Source organism: Salvia hispanica, chromosome 3, assembly GCF_023119035.1.
Source record: "Salvia hispanica cultivar TCC Black 2014 chromosome 3, UniMelb_Shisp_WGS_1.0, whole genome shotgun sequence".
In the NCBI taxonomy this organism is placed as follows: domain Eukaryota; kingdom Viridiplantae; phylum Streptophyta; class Magnoliopsida; order Lamiales; family Lamiaceae; genus Salvia; species Salvia hispanica.
In genome coordinates this window covers 19838552-19855978 of record NC_062967.1, presented here as the reverse complement: position 1 = coordinate 19855978, position 17427 = coordinate 19838552, and the positions used below count along the sequence as shown (strand labels likewise).

General features: G+C 35.4%; 1 protein-coding gene across 2 annotated transcripts; it reads left to right on the top strand.

Moving 5' to 3' along the window:
• Positions 1–893: 893 nt before the first annotated feature.
• Positions 894–11813, top strand: LOC125212266 (alpha,alpha-trehalose-phosphate synthase [UDP-forming] 1-like). Of its 2 annotated transcripts, none has more exons than XM_048112376.1 (18): positions 894–1028; positions 6646–6960; positions 7037–7134; positions 7227–7615; positions 7780–7894; positions 7986–8087; positions 8190–8340; positions 8428–8516; positions 8808–8856; positions 9036–9136; positions 9325–9512; positions 9845–9962; positions 10068–10244; positions 10318–10443; positions 10568–10655; positions 10747–10877; positions 11059–11157; positions 11339–11813. In XM_048112376.1, exons 2-18 carry the CDS (start codon positions 6681–6683, stop codon positions 11672–11674), a joined length of 2637 nt encoding a protein of 878 aa, XP_047968333.1. In that variant the 5' UTR covers positions 894–1028; positions 6646–6680; the 3' UTR covers positions 11675–11813. The 2 variants fall into 2 exon arrangements, with proteins under 2 accessions (XP_047968333.1, XP_047968334.1); XM_048112377.1 differs by lacking the exon at positions 894–1028 and adding an exon at positions 6522–6549.
• Positions 11814–17427: the final 5614 nt, after the last annotated feature.

Sequence of the window (17427 nt, the reverse complement as noted above, 5' to 3'; positions counted from 1 at the left end):
CCTAAGGGAGAGCTTAAGCCCTTCCCAAACTATTTCATTTGTACTTTTCTAGTTGTATAAGTATTGTAATTTTATTAGTATTTTGTGTGAATTAATATGCAAAAATCCCACACAATTTTCTACGTTCGCCCATAACTATATATTAAAATGAATTAACTATAAAGAAACTTTTTGAAATAGAAAAATGACCCGTAGAAACGATGGGAGTACTTTTCTGTTTTATTCTTTGTCATACTTAACATATAAAATAATAGTACTATTAAATAAAATTGTGTGTTATTCAGATCATTTTCGTGGAAATGAAGAGATTAATTGTTTAAATTTTATAGCCATTTAATAGTTTTAACTAACTGGATTCGCCAATTCAATATATTTACACTTTTTTCTAATTAATGTATCATAGGTTGCCTAATTTTTTCAATAATTCATCCTTATCGAATGAATTCACATAAAAACAAATAAATCCAATAAATGTACTTCTGGATCCACATTGAATTTCCTAATGCGAAAATATCAACATTATATTATTGCCTTTATTTGGTAAATTGCAACATATTTCCTATTTAATTACCTTTATCCCAAAAATAACTACTCGTATATCGATATACTCCCACTTCTTAATGTAATTATATTACTCCATAATTTTGCAGTGTCCCAGTTAAATGATTAACTATTTTCAATTCTATTACGAGTATTATTTTATTTTTTCACCTATTCATTTTATTTTCTCTCATATATTTAAAAAGGAAAACGCGTGACTAATTTGATACAGAGGAAAAATAATGGGAATCTAATTCACAGCCATTATAATAAATTGTGCTGTGATATTGAATATGTATCTCTATATATAGACTGAACATAGCAAGCTGTCGCATTTCATCATAAAATTAAAATCTATAGACACACACTGACACGCACAAAGACATAGATACGGCATTTACATAAAGCACGCCTTTTAACTCTTCGTCTCCAAGCAATTGCAATGCTTTAATGGATCCTGACGTCAACATTTCTCTTCCCATTTCCAGGTTAGCATTATTAAATTTTACCGATTGCTTCATGCTACCTTGTTTGATTTAAGAATTTGACAGATGTGATGTGATTTTTTATTTTTTATTTTATTTTTATTTTCGTTTGAGCATTTTACATTTCATCCACGAAATAGGTTATCATCTTAGATGCTATGCTGTTAATTTGTTTGTTTGAGACGCGCTGTCCGCCACGATCGAAACGATGGCGTTCCACGGGCATACCGACTGTCTGGGCTTTGGCCGGCGCCGCAATCCGCTTTTTTCTTTCTTCCATTCATTTTTTTCTTCTTTGTCAAGGTTTTATGAAAATTCATTTTTAGGTGTATTAAATTCACTGGGTGATATAAAATCAAGCATGCTCAACTAATTCAGTTAACTCGTTAGTAGCAAAGACCTCCTACCTCACCAATTTCATCTCATCTTAATTTGACACCCCCTTCGGCCTTCTTCTTCCATTATGACTATCAAACTTGGCGGCACGAGTTTTAATAATATTAAAAAAAAGTGAATAGAAAAAATTAGTAAAATATGAGTCTCACTGGTATTTATTAATTTTAAATAAAATGTGAGTGAAATAAGTTAATGAAATCTGGGTCCCTATTACTATTTATAGTAAAAATAAACCTTGAATTTTATTAACTAAAATAAAAAAACAGGATTTCTATTCGCGATCGGAGAGGAGAGTACTATTTTTTTAGACTTCCTATGCTGCCGCTGAATATGGCATTTAAGAATTAAGATGTAGTGTAAATAAATAATAAATAAAGAATTATATGTATAATTTAATCCTATATATGTGTGTGTATATGCTTCTAGTTCTGTTAACATTTAATGTAAATTTGTACTTCATCCATCCCTAATAGTAGAGGTATTTTTTAGGTACATGATTTTAAAAAAATAAGTAAATAAAATAATAAAACAATAAATACATGTATAATATATTTTTAATAAATAAATGACTCAAATGTAATTGGACAATACAATCAGTCAACTACATAGGAATGGAGGCAATAACTAATGTCCTTGGAATCTGATATGAAATTTATTTTTGTGTTTATATCATTCGAATTACTAGCAAACGTCGTTGAGAAACTATACTATTAGCAATATCTTCAATATGGTATCACTTGAATTAAAAGAAAGAAATATTTTTTTTTATCTATTTCTTGAGCTTGACCTGCACTGTAAAGACATCCTCACTACTTCACTAGGGAGCACAAGATCTAATGTTTTATTAATGTGATTGAATAAAATGAATTTAGGTAAAAGATAGTACAAGGGGGCACATTACCTCTACATTTAACATTGAATATTTGAAATTTTGTACCAAGTGCAGTGACAAACACAATCATCACAAGGTGTAAAGCAAAATTAGATTTCCTTTTTGATATACATATGTCAATGAATGATGTTTGGAACTTGAAACTTTGTTTGCTTACGACAGCCACAAACTCTAAAAACTTACTGTAGGTAAAATTAATTATTGCTAGTTTCGAGAAGCGCACCACTTGTATGGATGCCATTTGCTTATTTTTATGGCGAAAATTACGACTATGTGTTTTATGAGATTCAATTGTTTATGCCTATATGTAGTTGATTCTTGTATTTTTTTTTAACTGTCCCATTATAGTGAATTATTTTCCTTTATAGTAAAATATAACACATTTTTACACAACAGAGTCAATTTTTAATTTATAAAGCGCATCAACTGTGGCATTATTTATTTAGTAAACTGATATAGAGTGGGCATACATGAGACAATGGATGTTGTCAAAAATAGTATAGTAGCGTTTAATTGTTTGTTATAGATTTTATTTTGAAGAGCAGAAAAAAATGTTATTGAGAAATAGAGAAGAAAAGAAATTAGGGGAGCATAAAGTAACGGGTTAAAAAAGAAGACGTGGCTGAAAATGGCCTAAAAAGGGGTAGATAATTTATGGTCGAAGTTCTCACAATTGGGTAAATCATCCTCGAATCTAGAGGTGGGGAGCCCACATTACTTTAGTTGCAGATTGACTATATGCATAGATTATTTATTTAGTATTCCATCCCTTCATTTTTTCATAGTTGAGTCATTTTACCATTTCGAAAAGTTTTTTTATAGTTAAGTCATTTTCTTATATAGTAACTTTTTCCTCTCTCTTACTTTACTCTCTCTACTTTATTAACTTTATACTTTATTCTCTCTACCTTTTCCTCTCTCTTACTTTTTTATCTATTTATTTAACGCACCCAACATTCATTTCTAAAATTCTGTGTCGAAAAGTTCCGCTTCAACTATGAAAAACGGAGAGAGTATATTTTTCTATTTTTATTGCCTTTCTCTTCGTTTTTTTTTACTTTTTTTTTCTATTTTATTTTATGTATATTCATATTTAATGAATTACACTTCTTCTTACTATGTATGCTGAAAAGAGTATTAGTATGAAAGTATGAAAATACTATTCCATCCGTTCTATTTTTAGTTCACTTTATGTAGAGCCCGGATTTTAAAATTTATAAAGAAAAGTGAGTTCAAAAAAAATTAGTAAATGGTTGGTCTCATTTATATATATCAAAATATGAGTATAATATATTAATGAAATGTGGAACTTACTTACTCTCTCCGTCCCCCAATTAATTGACATCATTTCCTTTTTCGTCCGTCCCCAATTGAAACCTTTATTTTTTATACCCGCTCTGTCCTAAGATAATAGATTCATATACCATTTTAGGGTGTCCCAACATATTTGACTCATTTCTATTTATGGTAAAAATTTACTTTATTATCAACTCCGCTTACACCACTAAACAACATCTCCTAAATTCTTGTGCCCAAAAGAAAGGGGTCTAATATATTGCCGACGAAGGGAGTACTACTTTTGGTAATGGATCATACATTCCACTAAATCATTTCACTCACATTTTATTATAAAATTGATATATAAAAGTAGAAACTCACGTTGTACTAATATTTTCCATCCACTTTCCACTATATTCTATAAAACTCGTGTCAAGTTAATTGACTTCAATTAATGAGGAAAAAATAGAGTATAATTTATACTAAAAAGTGAAAGTAGAAAAGAAAAATAGGTGAGTAATAATTTGATTGAATGCAGAATCAATGCAAGGTCGTACAGAGACTCAAACTTAAACCGCATGTTTCTCCCACTTGCAGTTGGAAGACAAAACAGTACAGTAGTACATTTCGATTTTCTATACTCTAGATTCTTCCTTTTTTCCAAACCATGCCGTATGTCCATATCCATATACTCTTATATTTTCTCATTCCCACTTATGAATCCAATACTCCCTCTATTTACTTGTCATTAATTTTTTTTTTATCTCTCGATCTATACTTGTCTCACTTATTTTTTATTGCTTTTAGTTATAAGCCCCATATTCCATTAACTTATTTTCACTTAGATTTTATTATAAAAAAGTACAAATTATATTTTACTAACTTTTTTTTACCCACTTTCATTCACATTTCTTAATATTTCTTAATATGATTGCCAAATACACTTTTGACAATTATATATCCTCGTTATACATTAATGTATATCTCAGACTCCACCTCTAGATAACTGTTTCCTAGTGTTGGACTCTTACCTTTTTTGTCATGCCAAGCTAAGGAAGAGTGATTTTTGCTACACATAACTTTACTTTATAGTATTGTGTTTTTATATATTCTCTCCGCCCCATTTAAGATGACACAGTTTTCATTTTAGTTTTTCCAAACTAAGATGATGACGCATTTTTTTTTTTGGAAACTTTTTTTCTTCAATTAATACACTCAACTACTTTTTCTCAATCCTATTAAAATATTCATCTTTCTTTCTCTCTCTATTTTAATACTTACACCTACCTTTTGTCTCTCCAATTAAATACATTAACCTATAACTCCTAAAATCTCGTGTCAGCCAAGAAATGTGTCATATTAGCCGGGACGAAAGGAGTATAACTCAGTACATCACATACCTACTAGATATAGATATTTGAGTGAACACAATCGAATCCACGCTGAAATATCGACCAAGTTTGGTTGGTTTGATTTTCCCCATTATGAATTTGGTCATAGTGAAACTTGAATGTTTGTTTTTTTCTTGAAAAAATTATGATAAAAAACTTTTATGTTGGTTTTGATTAATTGAATGTAGTCAATTTTTTATGTTAGGGATATTCGCTCCAAACTATGAACTTTGGCCTGATTATGGTATATTCCACAAATTTTTAGATTACTCTAAAATACGTAAAATTTTTACATTCCGGATGTTATTTTCTAACCAAATAATGAACTTAACATATACCTATAATATTTCAAGGTATATATAAAAGTATGAAAAAAGCAAAAGTCATCTCTGATAAAATCTTATTCCGATTCACCATTTTTTCGTGTCCCTTGTTTCCTTTTCCTATGTCTTGTGAAAGGGAATATTGTTGGGGTGAATCATGGCGCATATCTATATAGTATAGGGTTAGGTGTTATACATGACTTGGAGACTAAGTAATTTTATTTTGATATTTATTTAATTTTTAGTAAATTAAAATAAATATATTAAAAGTTATTAACTAATACTCTCTCCGTCCCGCTTTAGCAGTTCCATTGACTTTTCTGCCATCTTTTTGTAAAAATGATAAAAAATAGTTAAAGGGGAGAAATGGTAAATTAAGAGAGAGAATAATATAGAGAAAAGTCTTATCTACATTATTGTCTCTCTTATTTTAGCATTTCTCCACTTTAACTATTTTTTATCATTTTTACAAAAAGATAGCAGAAAAGTCAATGAGACTGCTAAAATGGGACGGGACGGAGGGAGTACTATTCATTTGAATTTGATATTCTTTCTTTCTAGTTTATTTCTTTAAGTTTTACTTTTTTGTAAATTTTAAAATTCTATGTCTGTAGACTACAAAGACACACCATTGGACATTAATTTTATAATGAGTTTTATCTCTTTTAGATTTTCAATATATTGAGTTATTTTATCCGAACTTATCAAATGTCATTTCACAGTAGTTTGTTGATCCGTCGTTAAGTTTCAAATCAAAAAAACAATAATGAGGATCACATCTTTACTAAAATAAGAGCAATAGCTTTTTCTAAGGGAGGTAATGCTCTCTCTATTCCAAAATAGTGGAGTCATTTTGCTATTATGTTGTTACGTTCTATAGTAGTGGGGTCATTTTCCTTTATAGTAAAAGTCAGGACATTTCTTGTCACTTAATCTACTCTCTCTTACTTTATTCTCTATTCTTCTTCCTACCTCTTTCCTCTCCTACTTTATTATTCATTTACTTAACTCACTTAACACAATTTTTATTAATCTCCGTGCCGAAAAGAAATACTTAACTCACTTAACACAATTTTTATTAATCTCTTTGTCGAAAAGAAATGTCTCCACTACTATGTAACGAAGGAGTAGTAACTAATTTGACTCGAGGCAATTATATTGCAATTTGCAATTACACTTTTGTTAGAATTCGGAGCGTTACACACACTTATTTCCTGTGACCTCCCATCATCATCTCTGCTTTGGTAACTATGCAAAATCATCATCCATTCAAGCAAAAACATGGATTTCCAAATGCAATCTGCAAGCAAATGATTGGTTTTGAATTTGTAATGATGCAGAGCAATTGCTCTCCGGCGCAGTTGAAATCGACAGTATGTCCGGCAATAAGTGTAACGGCAGCTCACAAGTTCCCACCACCCGAGTAGGAAGGCTCTTGCGAGAGAGGCTCAAAAAGATCAACAATGATGGCATTTCTGAGATGGATTCATCAGATGGCAATGTGGAGCAGTCTTACGACACTTCTTTCGTCGACAAACCGCCTAAACAGAGGCTGCTTGTGGTTGCCAATAGGCTTCCTGTCTCTGCAGTGAGGCACGGCGAGGATTCGTGGTCGTTGGAGATCAGCGCAGGCGGCCTAGTTAGCGCTCTTTTGGGTGAAGAGTTGTTTTTCGAATAAATTTAATCTTATTCTAGTGTTGCTTTTTTGCTTATTTTGTGCTTCTTTTGTAGGGGTGAAGGAGTTCGAGGCAAGATGGATTGGTTGGGCCGGTGTTAATGTGCCAGACGAGGTTGGTAAGAAGGCACTCACTGCAGCTCTTGCTCACAAGGTTACTTAATCATCGCATTGCTATAGTTGAATGTTTGGTGTTTTCTGATGGATTTTGCGTTGTGTTTGATGAATGTTTGGTGTTATTTGCAGAAGTGTATTCCTGTATTCCTTGATGAAGAGATTGTCAATCAGTATTACAATGGCTACTGCAACAATATACTGTGGCCTCTGTTCCACTATCTCGGACTCCCACAAGAGGACCGTCTTGCAACCACGAGGAGTTTTCAGTCTCAGTTTGAAGCGTATCAGAAGGCGAATCAGATGTTCGCGGATGTTGTGAACAATCACTATGAGGAGGGTGATGTTGTTTGGTGTCATGACTACCACCTCATGTTTCTGCCCAAATATCTCAAGGAATATAACAACAAGATGAAAGTTGGATGGTTTCTTCACACTCCATTCCCATCTTCTGAAATCCACCGCACTTTGCCGTCCAGGTCTGATCTGCTGCGTGCAGTTCTCATGGCTGATTTAGTCGGGTAATATTTTTGTCGTTCAATTTAGGAATCGTAATACTATAGAAGTTCAACAACCTCGGTATCTATATACCAGGATAAGCTTCCTATGTGTGAAGACGCGGTGGTTATTGATGTATGGAGTAATAAATATGCTTACTCACATTAGTTTGATTTTTCTTTTCTAGATTCCATACATATGATTATGCAAGACATTTTGTGAGTGCTTGCACTCGTATTCTCGGACTTGAAGGTACTCCTGAAGGTGTTGAGGATCAAGGTAGACTTACTCGTGTAGCTGCGGTAAGTCCTCGTGTCTCCATTTTCTCAATTTTGGCCTTAAACCACCCTCAAATGATGATGATCTCTCTGTCTTTGATTCTTTCGACCACAGTTTCCGATAGGGATTGATTCGGAAAGGTTCATGCGGGCTCTAGAGCTTCCTAAAGTCCAGAAGCTCATTAAAGAATTCAAAGAGAGATTTTCTGGAAGAAAGGTTTGTTCCAACTTCTTATAGAGGAATGTGACGTCTATATATTAATGTATTCGAGTACGAAATATGTATTAGTTACCAATCTGGTAAAATTGTTACCTGTAGGTAATGCTGGGTGTGGACCGTCTTGACATGATAAAAGGAATCCCGCAAAAGATACTAGCATTTGAGAAATTTCTGGAGGAAAACGAATACTGGCATGATAAAGTGGTATTGCTTCAGATTGCTGTGCCAACAAGAACTGATGTTCCTGAATGTATGTGCTTGTGGTAGTTAGTTGCATTTGACACGATTTTTTTTGCGTACTGATGTTTCATCTAGTTTTTCCGTTTGGTGTTTACAGATCAAAAACTTACGAGTCAAGTTCATGAAATTGTTGGACGAATCAATGGAAGATTTGGAAGTTTGACTGCTGTTCCTATTCATCATCTGGTTAGCATCTTTATTAGCTGGCTTCTTTACGTTTTAGACGAATTTAATACGCATTTGCTCTCATTTCCCATCTTCTATATCATAAAAGGACTGCAAGTAGTTGTGAACTTGGTAGGCAAATTTGATGCATAATTGGTTCCATTTCCCATATTCAGTATCAAATCACCGAGCGACTGACCATGTTATCTCTCTCGTTCTTGCTTTTGACATTGCTGAGTTCCTGGACACGCATTTATGCTTTCAATTATATATTTATTTTAGATTCTGAAGCAACATTTTGTTTTTCTGCAGGATCGTTCTCTCGACTTTCATGCACTGTGTGCATTGTATGCTATCACCGGTAATAGTTGCTCTGTGTTAATATATGTACCTAGATTTCTTATAGTAAATCACCACTATCAAACTAAAAAATCTCCTCCATCTGATTTCAAACTAGAAATGTGTATGTTATTATCTGATTTTATGTTTGTTCAACTGTTAACTGTTAACTGATGCAATTTGGTGGCCTTGAATCGTCAGACGTAGCACTTGTCACTTCTTTGCGCGATGGAATGAATCTCGTCAGCTATGAGTTTGTGGCATGTCAAGATTCAAAGAGGGGCGTCCTCATCCTCAGCGAAGTATATAACGAACCATAGCACTCTTTGATCCAAATTTGCGTGACATATTAATTCATTATAGTCCCTCTGATAGTTTTATATTGATTCCAGATTTTGAGTAACATTAGGTTTTCTTGTTTTTTTCGAAATTCTGGAGGTTTGGAATAAGCATTTTTTTACGTTTAACGATTCCTTTTGCTGAACTGTAGTTTGCTGGAGCAGCACAGTCTCTTGGTGCTGGCGCAATTCTTGTGAATCCGTGGAACATTACGGAAGTCGCTGCAGCGATAGGACAGGCTTTGGATATGCCTGCTGAAGAACGAGAGAAACGCCATAGGCATAACTTTGAGCATGTCACGACTCATACTGCTCAGCAGTGGGCTGAATTCTTTGTAAGGTGAGCCTGCATTTCTCGACCCTCCACTAAACTCTTGTCTAATATCTACACAACTAGCGACGATACTGGCCATGTTCACGTAACGAGCATAGAGGAGACTCTCGTAAATCTGTTCACCTATAAGTTTTTTGCTAATATCTTCTAGATAGTAAAGACAGCATTACAAACTTATTTTGCAACATTTGTAACATGCATATTTGTATATATGGTGCTTCATTATACAGTATCTTGCAATATTGGCTATATTTCTAAATAATTGTCACATTTCTGTGCATCCCAATGCTGTAGTAAGTAGTCTAAAATGTAATCAAGATTCTGATTTTGCTTTGCAGTGAACTCAATGATACTGTTATTGAAGCACAGCAGAGAATAAGAAAAGTTCCTCCCCCTCTTGCATGTAGCGATGCGATCGACCGTTACTTGCAGTCTAATAATCGATTACTCATACTGGTAAGGAGGGACGTTTTAAAAGTTGATGTTTTCCATCATCATGATCTATATATATCACAAGCTTTGTCTGGTAAAAGTTTGTCTCATTTTTGTTCATCATGACAGGGTTTCAATGCTACGCTTACCGAGCTAGTCGACACACCTGGGAGAAGGGGAGATCAGATCAAAGAAATGGAACTAAAGCTGCATCCTGACTTGAAGGAGCCTCTGAATAGGCTTTGCGAGGACGATAAAACTATAATCGTGGTGCTTAGTGGAAGTGACAGATCCGTCCTGGAAGACGTACTCCTGTCATCCCTTCTCATTTGCCTCTTTAGTTGCACCATATACCTTATAAAAATAATTGATGCTGCAGAACTTCTGTGAATTCAAGAATATGTGGTTGGCAGCTGAAAATGGGATGTTCCTACGATCACCGGCGGGAAACTGGATGACGACGATGCCAGAGCACTTGAATATGGATTGGGTTGACAGTGTCAAGGTATTGAACTAAGTCGCTCTTATAGTAAACTAAAATCATTCTCTAGTTATGCACTTAAGATTAGTTATACTTTGAATTTCTCTCTATACTTAAGTATGCCAATAGTTAAGCCTGCCTCTTTCAGCATGTGCTTGAGTACTTTACGGAAAGAACACCGAGATCACATTTTGAACGTCGGGAGACTTCGCTTGTGTGGAACTACAAGTATTCAGGTACCGATAAAAATATTAATGCTCCGATTGGTAAAAACAGTAGGAGAATATACTCAATTTCTGATTCTGATTGTTTGTGTTTGGTTGAAAGATTCTGAATTCGGAAGACTGCAAGCTAGGGACATGCTGCAGCACCTGTGGACGGGTCCAATATCCAACTCGTCAGTGGACGTTGTCCAAGGCAGCCGCTCGGTGGAGGTGCGAGCAGTTGGTGTGACAAAGGTTGGTAACAAATCATGGCTATTATTAATCACATTCACCTCCTATATGTGTCTAGCTAACAATAACAATAAACAAAATATGATAAAAACACGTTTTTAGTCATATAACTTCAAGATAGATGACTTATCTATCGTACCAAACAGCATGTTTATTACATTCTTGTTCTTGTATAACTACAAAGGGAGCAGCCATTGACCGTATACTGGGAGAGATTGTTCACAGCAAAGCCATCTCCACTCCAATAGACTTCGTCATGTGCGTCGGCCATTTCTTCGGAAAGGTAACTTACTCCCTCTGTCCCACTTTTAGTGGAACATTTCTAATTCGGCACGAGATTTTATATAGTTTTATGATTCTATATTTAGAAATGTATCATTTAGATGACATAGGAAATGTGTTACTTAGAGTGGGACGGAGGGAATATTAATTTCTGCATAAATTTGAGACACGGTGTTTTGCAGGACGAAGATGTGTACACATTTTTCGAGCCAGAACTTCCACCTGACAACTTGGGACTATCAAAATGCAAGGTGAGCGAGGTAGCCAAGAGGCAACCTCCGAGCACCAACAGCATCTCCATGGCTCATAGTAAGAGTAGCTCCAACGGCGACAAGAGATCCGCGAGCAGCAGACGCCCGTCGCCAGAAAATACTTGCTTGAATGTGCTTGACCTCAAAAAGGACAACTACTTCTCGGTAGCTGTGGGGCGGCCACGCACCAACGCTCGCTATCTTCTCAACACCTCTGACGACGTCGTATCATTCCTTAAGGGTTTGGCGGATGCAACCAAAGTGTAGGCTAGTTGATACGGGTATCGATACAAACGCACACACGGGAGCCAAAGATGTACGGAACCAAGTTACTGGAGGATTACATGTAGTGTGCATAACTCTTCTTTAATTTCCTTATCACAGTGTTATATTTTTCATTTTTCTATTTTGAGTTTTCTTTATTAGTTCTTTCTCGTATAAATTATTATAAATAGAGGTATCATTCTCTTTCCTATTTTAAGAAATACAACTTCTCTAAATCTCCAAATTTACACTACATCTTTAAACTTCGCAATCTTGTGTGTATATTAAACGGGCTATGTGTAGTTCTATTTATACAATACTACTATTAAAAAAATATGTTGTTGGGGGTAGTCAAAATGAATAATAAGTTGTAGATATAATATCGAAAAGTACAAAAGTCACAACAAGTTTCATCAATTTTTATTTTTTTTGACCGGAGGTATACCGAACACCGCTTTTAGTGAAATCCGATTGAACCTGCTTAATCAGGTTTGCGGATTAAGGTCATATCTCCCAGTGAGTGGCGGGTATGAACCCACATAGCTCCGCACTGTCAATTGCACTACGATCCGTTGGTAAGTTTCATCAAAATTTTAATTGTATGGAACAATTAAAAATGTACAACTATTTTAGATATGATCATATTATTTTATATTATCGGGACACGCCACTGGACAAGCCATAGGCCTATTTCTCCTCCTGCCACATCATCCAGCACTAAAATTCCTCCTGCCACATCATCGGGACACGCCACTGGACAAGCAATAGGCTAGCCATAGGCTAGTCACATCATCGACACTATTTTAAAAAAAACAACTAAATTTACGGAATTAAACACAAAATGCAGAATTAAACATACGACACATATACGGGAAAATTCATTAATTTCATTAAAATAAAAAAAAGTACATTAATTAAAAAAAATTACCACAATAAAAAAAATACACAAAACCAAAAATAACTATCGTCGTGCAGTTCTCCGCGCCCACAACTCTTCAATTAAATCCTTTTGGAGTTGTATATGGGCATCCACTTGGCGCATGTCGGCATGTGCCTGGAGGCGGCCGACTTCATCATGAGGTACCCCCCTTCGTACGTTGGGGGTGGCCACGCCGTGGCTTGGACCGACTTCATCGTCATTGGCCCAATTAGTCAGTTGTACACCTTCATCTTCGACTTTCATGTTGTGCATGATAATACATGCGAACATTATAGAAGCAATGCAGTCGACATGCCACAAACGCGTTGGACCCCTAATTGCCGCCCATCGGACTTTGGAGAACACCAAATGCGCGCTCCACGTCCTTGTGCGCCGACTCCTGCCGTTCCGCAAAGTAGGTCTTTCTGTCCTCATTTGCGCATCTGATCGTCTTCACAAAGACGGGCCACCTAGGGTATATCCCATCCGCCAAGTAGTAGCCCATATCATGCCGGTTGCCGTTGGCGACAAAACTGATGGTCGGACCGACGCCCTGGCACTGCTCGTTGAAAAGGGGCGACGAGTTGAGGACGTTGAGGTCGTTGTTCGACCCGGCTACCCCAAATTATGTGTGCCAAATCCACAGCCGATAATCAGCTACGACCTCGAGGATCATCGTGGGATTCTTTTCCTTGTAGCCGGTGGTGTAGAACCCCTTCCAGGCAGCGGGACAGGTCTTCCACTCCCAATGCATACAATCTATGCTGCCTAACATCCCCGGGAACCCATGCTTCTCCCCGTGCATCTGCATCAGATCCGACGAGTCTGTCGGGGTAGGGTTTCGAAGATACTGGTCCTTGACTATTTCAACGACGCCCTCACGAAATGCTTCAGACACTTCGGTGCAGACGCCTCACCGATGTGGAGGTACTCGTCCCACATGTCTGCCGCGCCTCCGTAGGCCAACTGCCTGATTGTCGCAGTGCACTTTTGAATAGGGGTGTGGCCGGGTCTGCCGGCCGCATTGTGCCTGAAGCGGAAGCATTTATATCGACGCTCCAAAGCGTCAACGATACGCATAAACAGCTCCTTGCGCATCCTAAAACGCCGCCTGAACACGTTGGCGTTAAACCGCGGCTGCTCTGCGAAGTAGTCGTCATATAGCCGCTGATGTGCAGCTACGTGATCCCGAGCAATCACTGCTCGACGGTGGACAACGGGTGGAGGTCGAGGTACCGCCGGCTGCAAAGCCTTTTGTAGCAGTCGGTCTATCTCACCCTTCGTATAGGCCTCCAATGCTTCGTCCATTTGCCGTTCGTACTCCTCATCACTACTACCACCACTACCACCCGTGTTACTCATTTCGCGTTGTTGCTCTTGTACAGAAATTAAGAGAGAAAGAAAACTCGTTAAAACAAGTGGTGTGAATGAAAATGACGTGAAAATCGCGTATATATACTGCTTCAAAAATTTAATTAAAAAAATGCACTAGCCGATCGCTTGCCAATCTTCAATTGATTCTCAATTTTTTTAATTATTGGATTGACACAATCGTAACGGGCTTGAACCATACAAAAAGTGTGCATTGGGAAGCCAATCGGTTGTACCTTATTCTAGTTGTTCTCAACTTTCAACAAAAAACGATTTTGATTTTTGTTGGTTGCCAACTATTGGATATTTGTTGATACCAACAAGGACTTTTAATAGGAGTATATTTGATGTCGTGTACAACATTTGTATTTCGAAAACGTGGGAATAAATTTCACTTCTTTGGTGTCTCGGGCAATTTTGATATTTTCTGAGACATTTCAGAAATGACATATTAGGGAAACCTTGGGGAGATGAAGATTGTGGCCAACCGAGTAGGCATTTCAATATAGGGTAGATTGTTTTGATTAAGGCCACTCGCAATACTGGACGATCGCCCGCCTCTGCGATCTCACGCCCTTCCCGCCCACCCTGTGCGTCAGGAATGTCGATTGGTCGGGTGATCGGTGCTATTGCACACCTTCGGCCGATAAGACCACCGATCTCTTCTTTATTTTTATTTTTATTTTTATTTTTTTCTCATATTTTTAACCCATTTATCATCTTTCACTCCAATCTCTTCTATATAAATACCCTATTTTTTCTACTTCCCCCGTCCCACTTTAGGAGTCTCATTTGAGTTCGGCACGAGTTTTAAGAAATATAAAAAAGTTGGTGAAAAAAGATAGTGGAAGGTGGATCCTAATTTTTTATATTAGTTTTATAATAAAATGTGAGTGGAAAAAGGTTATTAGTGAAATGTGAGGCCTATTACCATTTATGGGATATTCCAACCAGGACTCCTAAAGTGGGATACCTAAAAATGGTAAACCGAGACTCCTAAAGTGGGATGGAGGGAGTAATATTTTGTGGAGTACTAGTTTTTTATACTCCCTCCATCCCTAATAATTTGTTACCATTTGACCCTGCACGAGTTTTAAAAAATGTAATAGAAAGTGTGTTAATAAAAGTTAGTGGTATGTGAGTCCATTTTTTATATATTTGTTTTATAATAAAATGTGAGTGAAAATGAGTTAGTAAAATGTGGGTCCACTACCAAAAATGGTAAAAGTGAAAGGTGACAAATATTTAGGGACAGACGAAAAATGAAAATAAGTGAAAAATTTTCAGGGACGGATGGAGTATTATTTTCTATATTTTTTTTTTGTTGTAACTTTTTTCTAATTAAGTATTTTAGTTTTGCCTTTAATTTGTATTGTTTTGATATTTTATTTTATTTAATAACAAAAATTTAAAAGTAAAAAATAGTGGTGATGTGAAAAATGAGAATGAGGATATATAGAGCAGACTATTACTCCCTCCGTCCACGAATAGGAGTCCCGTTTTGTCATTTTAGTTCGTCCGCGAATAAGAGTTCCGGTTCATTATTACTATAAATGGCATGAGGCCCTCACATTCAACTAACTCATTCCACTCACATATCATTTAAAACTAATATATATAAGTGAGACACATATTCCATCAACTTTTCTTAATATTTCTTAAAATTCGTGCCGTAGAGAAATGTGACTCCTATTGGCGAATGGAGGGAATACTGGTTATGCTCTAGAAGATGAAATGTTGCTGTGGCAGAGAAAAAATGGAGATGAGCGGCATGAGAGTGTTGGGGCAAGTTATATGCTGAGTATAATTCACTGTTTGAATGGAGTAAAAATTCCATACTCATTCCATACCAAGTGGCATGATTATGTGGTATACCTCACCATTAATTTATTGACAAATGGAAGTAAAATGCCACATAAATATAAGTCCAATATACTAAACTAACGGCTCCGGTAATTCATTTATGGAAGGTAGCATAATCCTAGTATTAGATGGAATGACTATAATATCTTCCTTATAATATAAAAATTATAAATTTGATACTTCAGTATCTCTCTTTTAATATCCTATAATTGGCGTAAAATATACTTCAATATAACAGTAATATTTTATATAAAAAAAAAGTAATCGTACTATTACATTAACTTTCATAGGATTTGATAGGTAAGAATATTTGTCTTTGTTTTATATTTATATATACAAAAAAATTATAGATACAAAATTTATGACTATAACTTAGCAGTAATAAATTATACTCCATCCGTCCCAATAAATATGAAACATTTGGTTTCTGGCACGAAATTTTATTAAGTGTTGTTTTGTGAGTTGATGAAGAGAGAGTAAAGTAGGAGAGAGGGAAAAGTAGAGAGAGTGATGTTTCCATTTTAGGAAACGTTTCATTTTTAGTGGGACAATCCAAAAAGGAAAACGTTGCATTTCTAATGGTACAGGGGGAGTACTAAATTTCAATTATTAACAAGTAAAAAATTAAGAAATTTTATAAACAAGAAAATCAAAAACTAAAAATAAAATATTGTGTTTTCAAATAGAATAACTTGAAGATTACCGAAAAGTATAATCTTTTGAAACTTAGTCGGTAATTAATACTCCCCCTGTCCCACTAGAAATGAAACGTTTTCCTTTTTGGGTTGTCCCATTAAAAATGAAAATTTTCTTAAAATAGAAATAACTTTATCTCTACTTTTTTCTCTCTCATACTTTACTCTCTCTTCTTTAACTCATAAAACAACGCTACATAAAATCATATGCCGAAAAGCAAACGTTTCATATTTATTAGAACGAAGGGTACATAATATGTCTCCCACTTTCATAAACAAAAGAAATAAAAATACTACTCCTTGTTCAAATTTAAAGCTATTGCAAAAATCTCTTCAAAAGTATTTCTTCACGTTCTAGCAACGATACCTAAAATAAATTTCTCCAATCCAAAATACTTTTTTCAACTTGAGATAAAATCAAGGGGGACAATCACTCGGAAACATGATTTGAGGTAAACTTGGAACACCTTGATAACCCTATAAAGCAAAAATAATGTATATCTAGTTACAAATGAAGCACATAAGAAAATATGGTAATATATCATCTTTTGAGTGTGAAATATACCTGAGTCAATAATGAAGTATATGAGAAAGGTTGTGCATGAGCATGCTGAATCGAAATCATATTAGATGACTAATCCTACAAATTTTTACACCAACAAAGAACTCAAATATGATATATTCATATAGATATATATAATATATTTATGCATAAGCTAATATGCATTACTTTTAGACATATACATACCATGGTTTGGTGGCTTGGATTCATGTGAATGATAGTGTTGGGGCAAGTTATATGCGCGTATAATTCATTGTTTGACTTGTTTGTAGCAATTTGATATTATAGAATTTGGAAAAATAGAAAAATTTGAGAATAATGTGTCAATTTGAAAGAAAAATAAGAA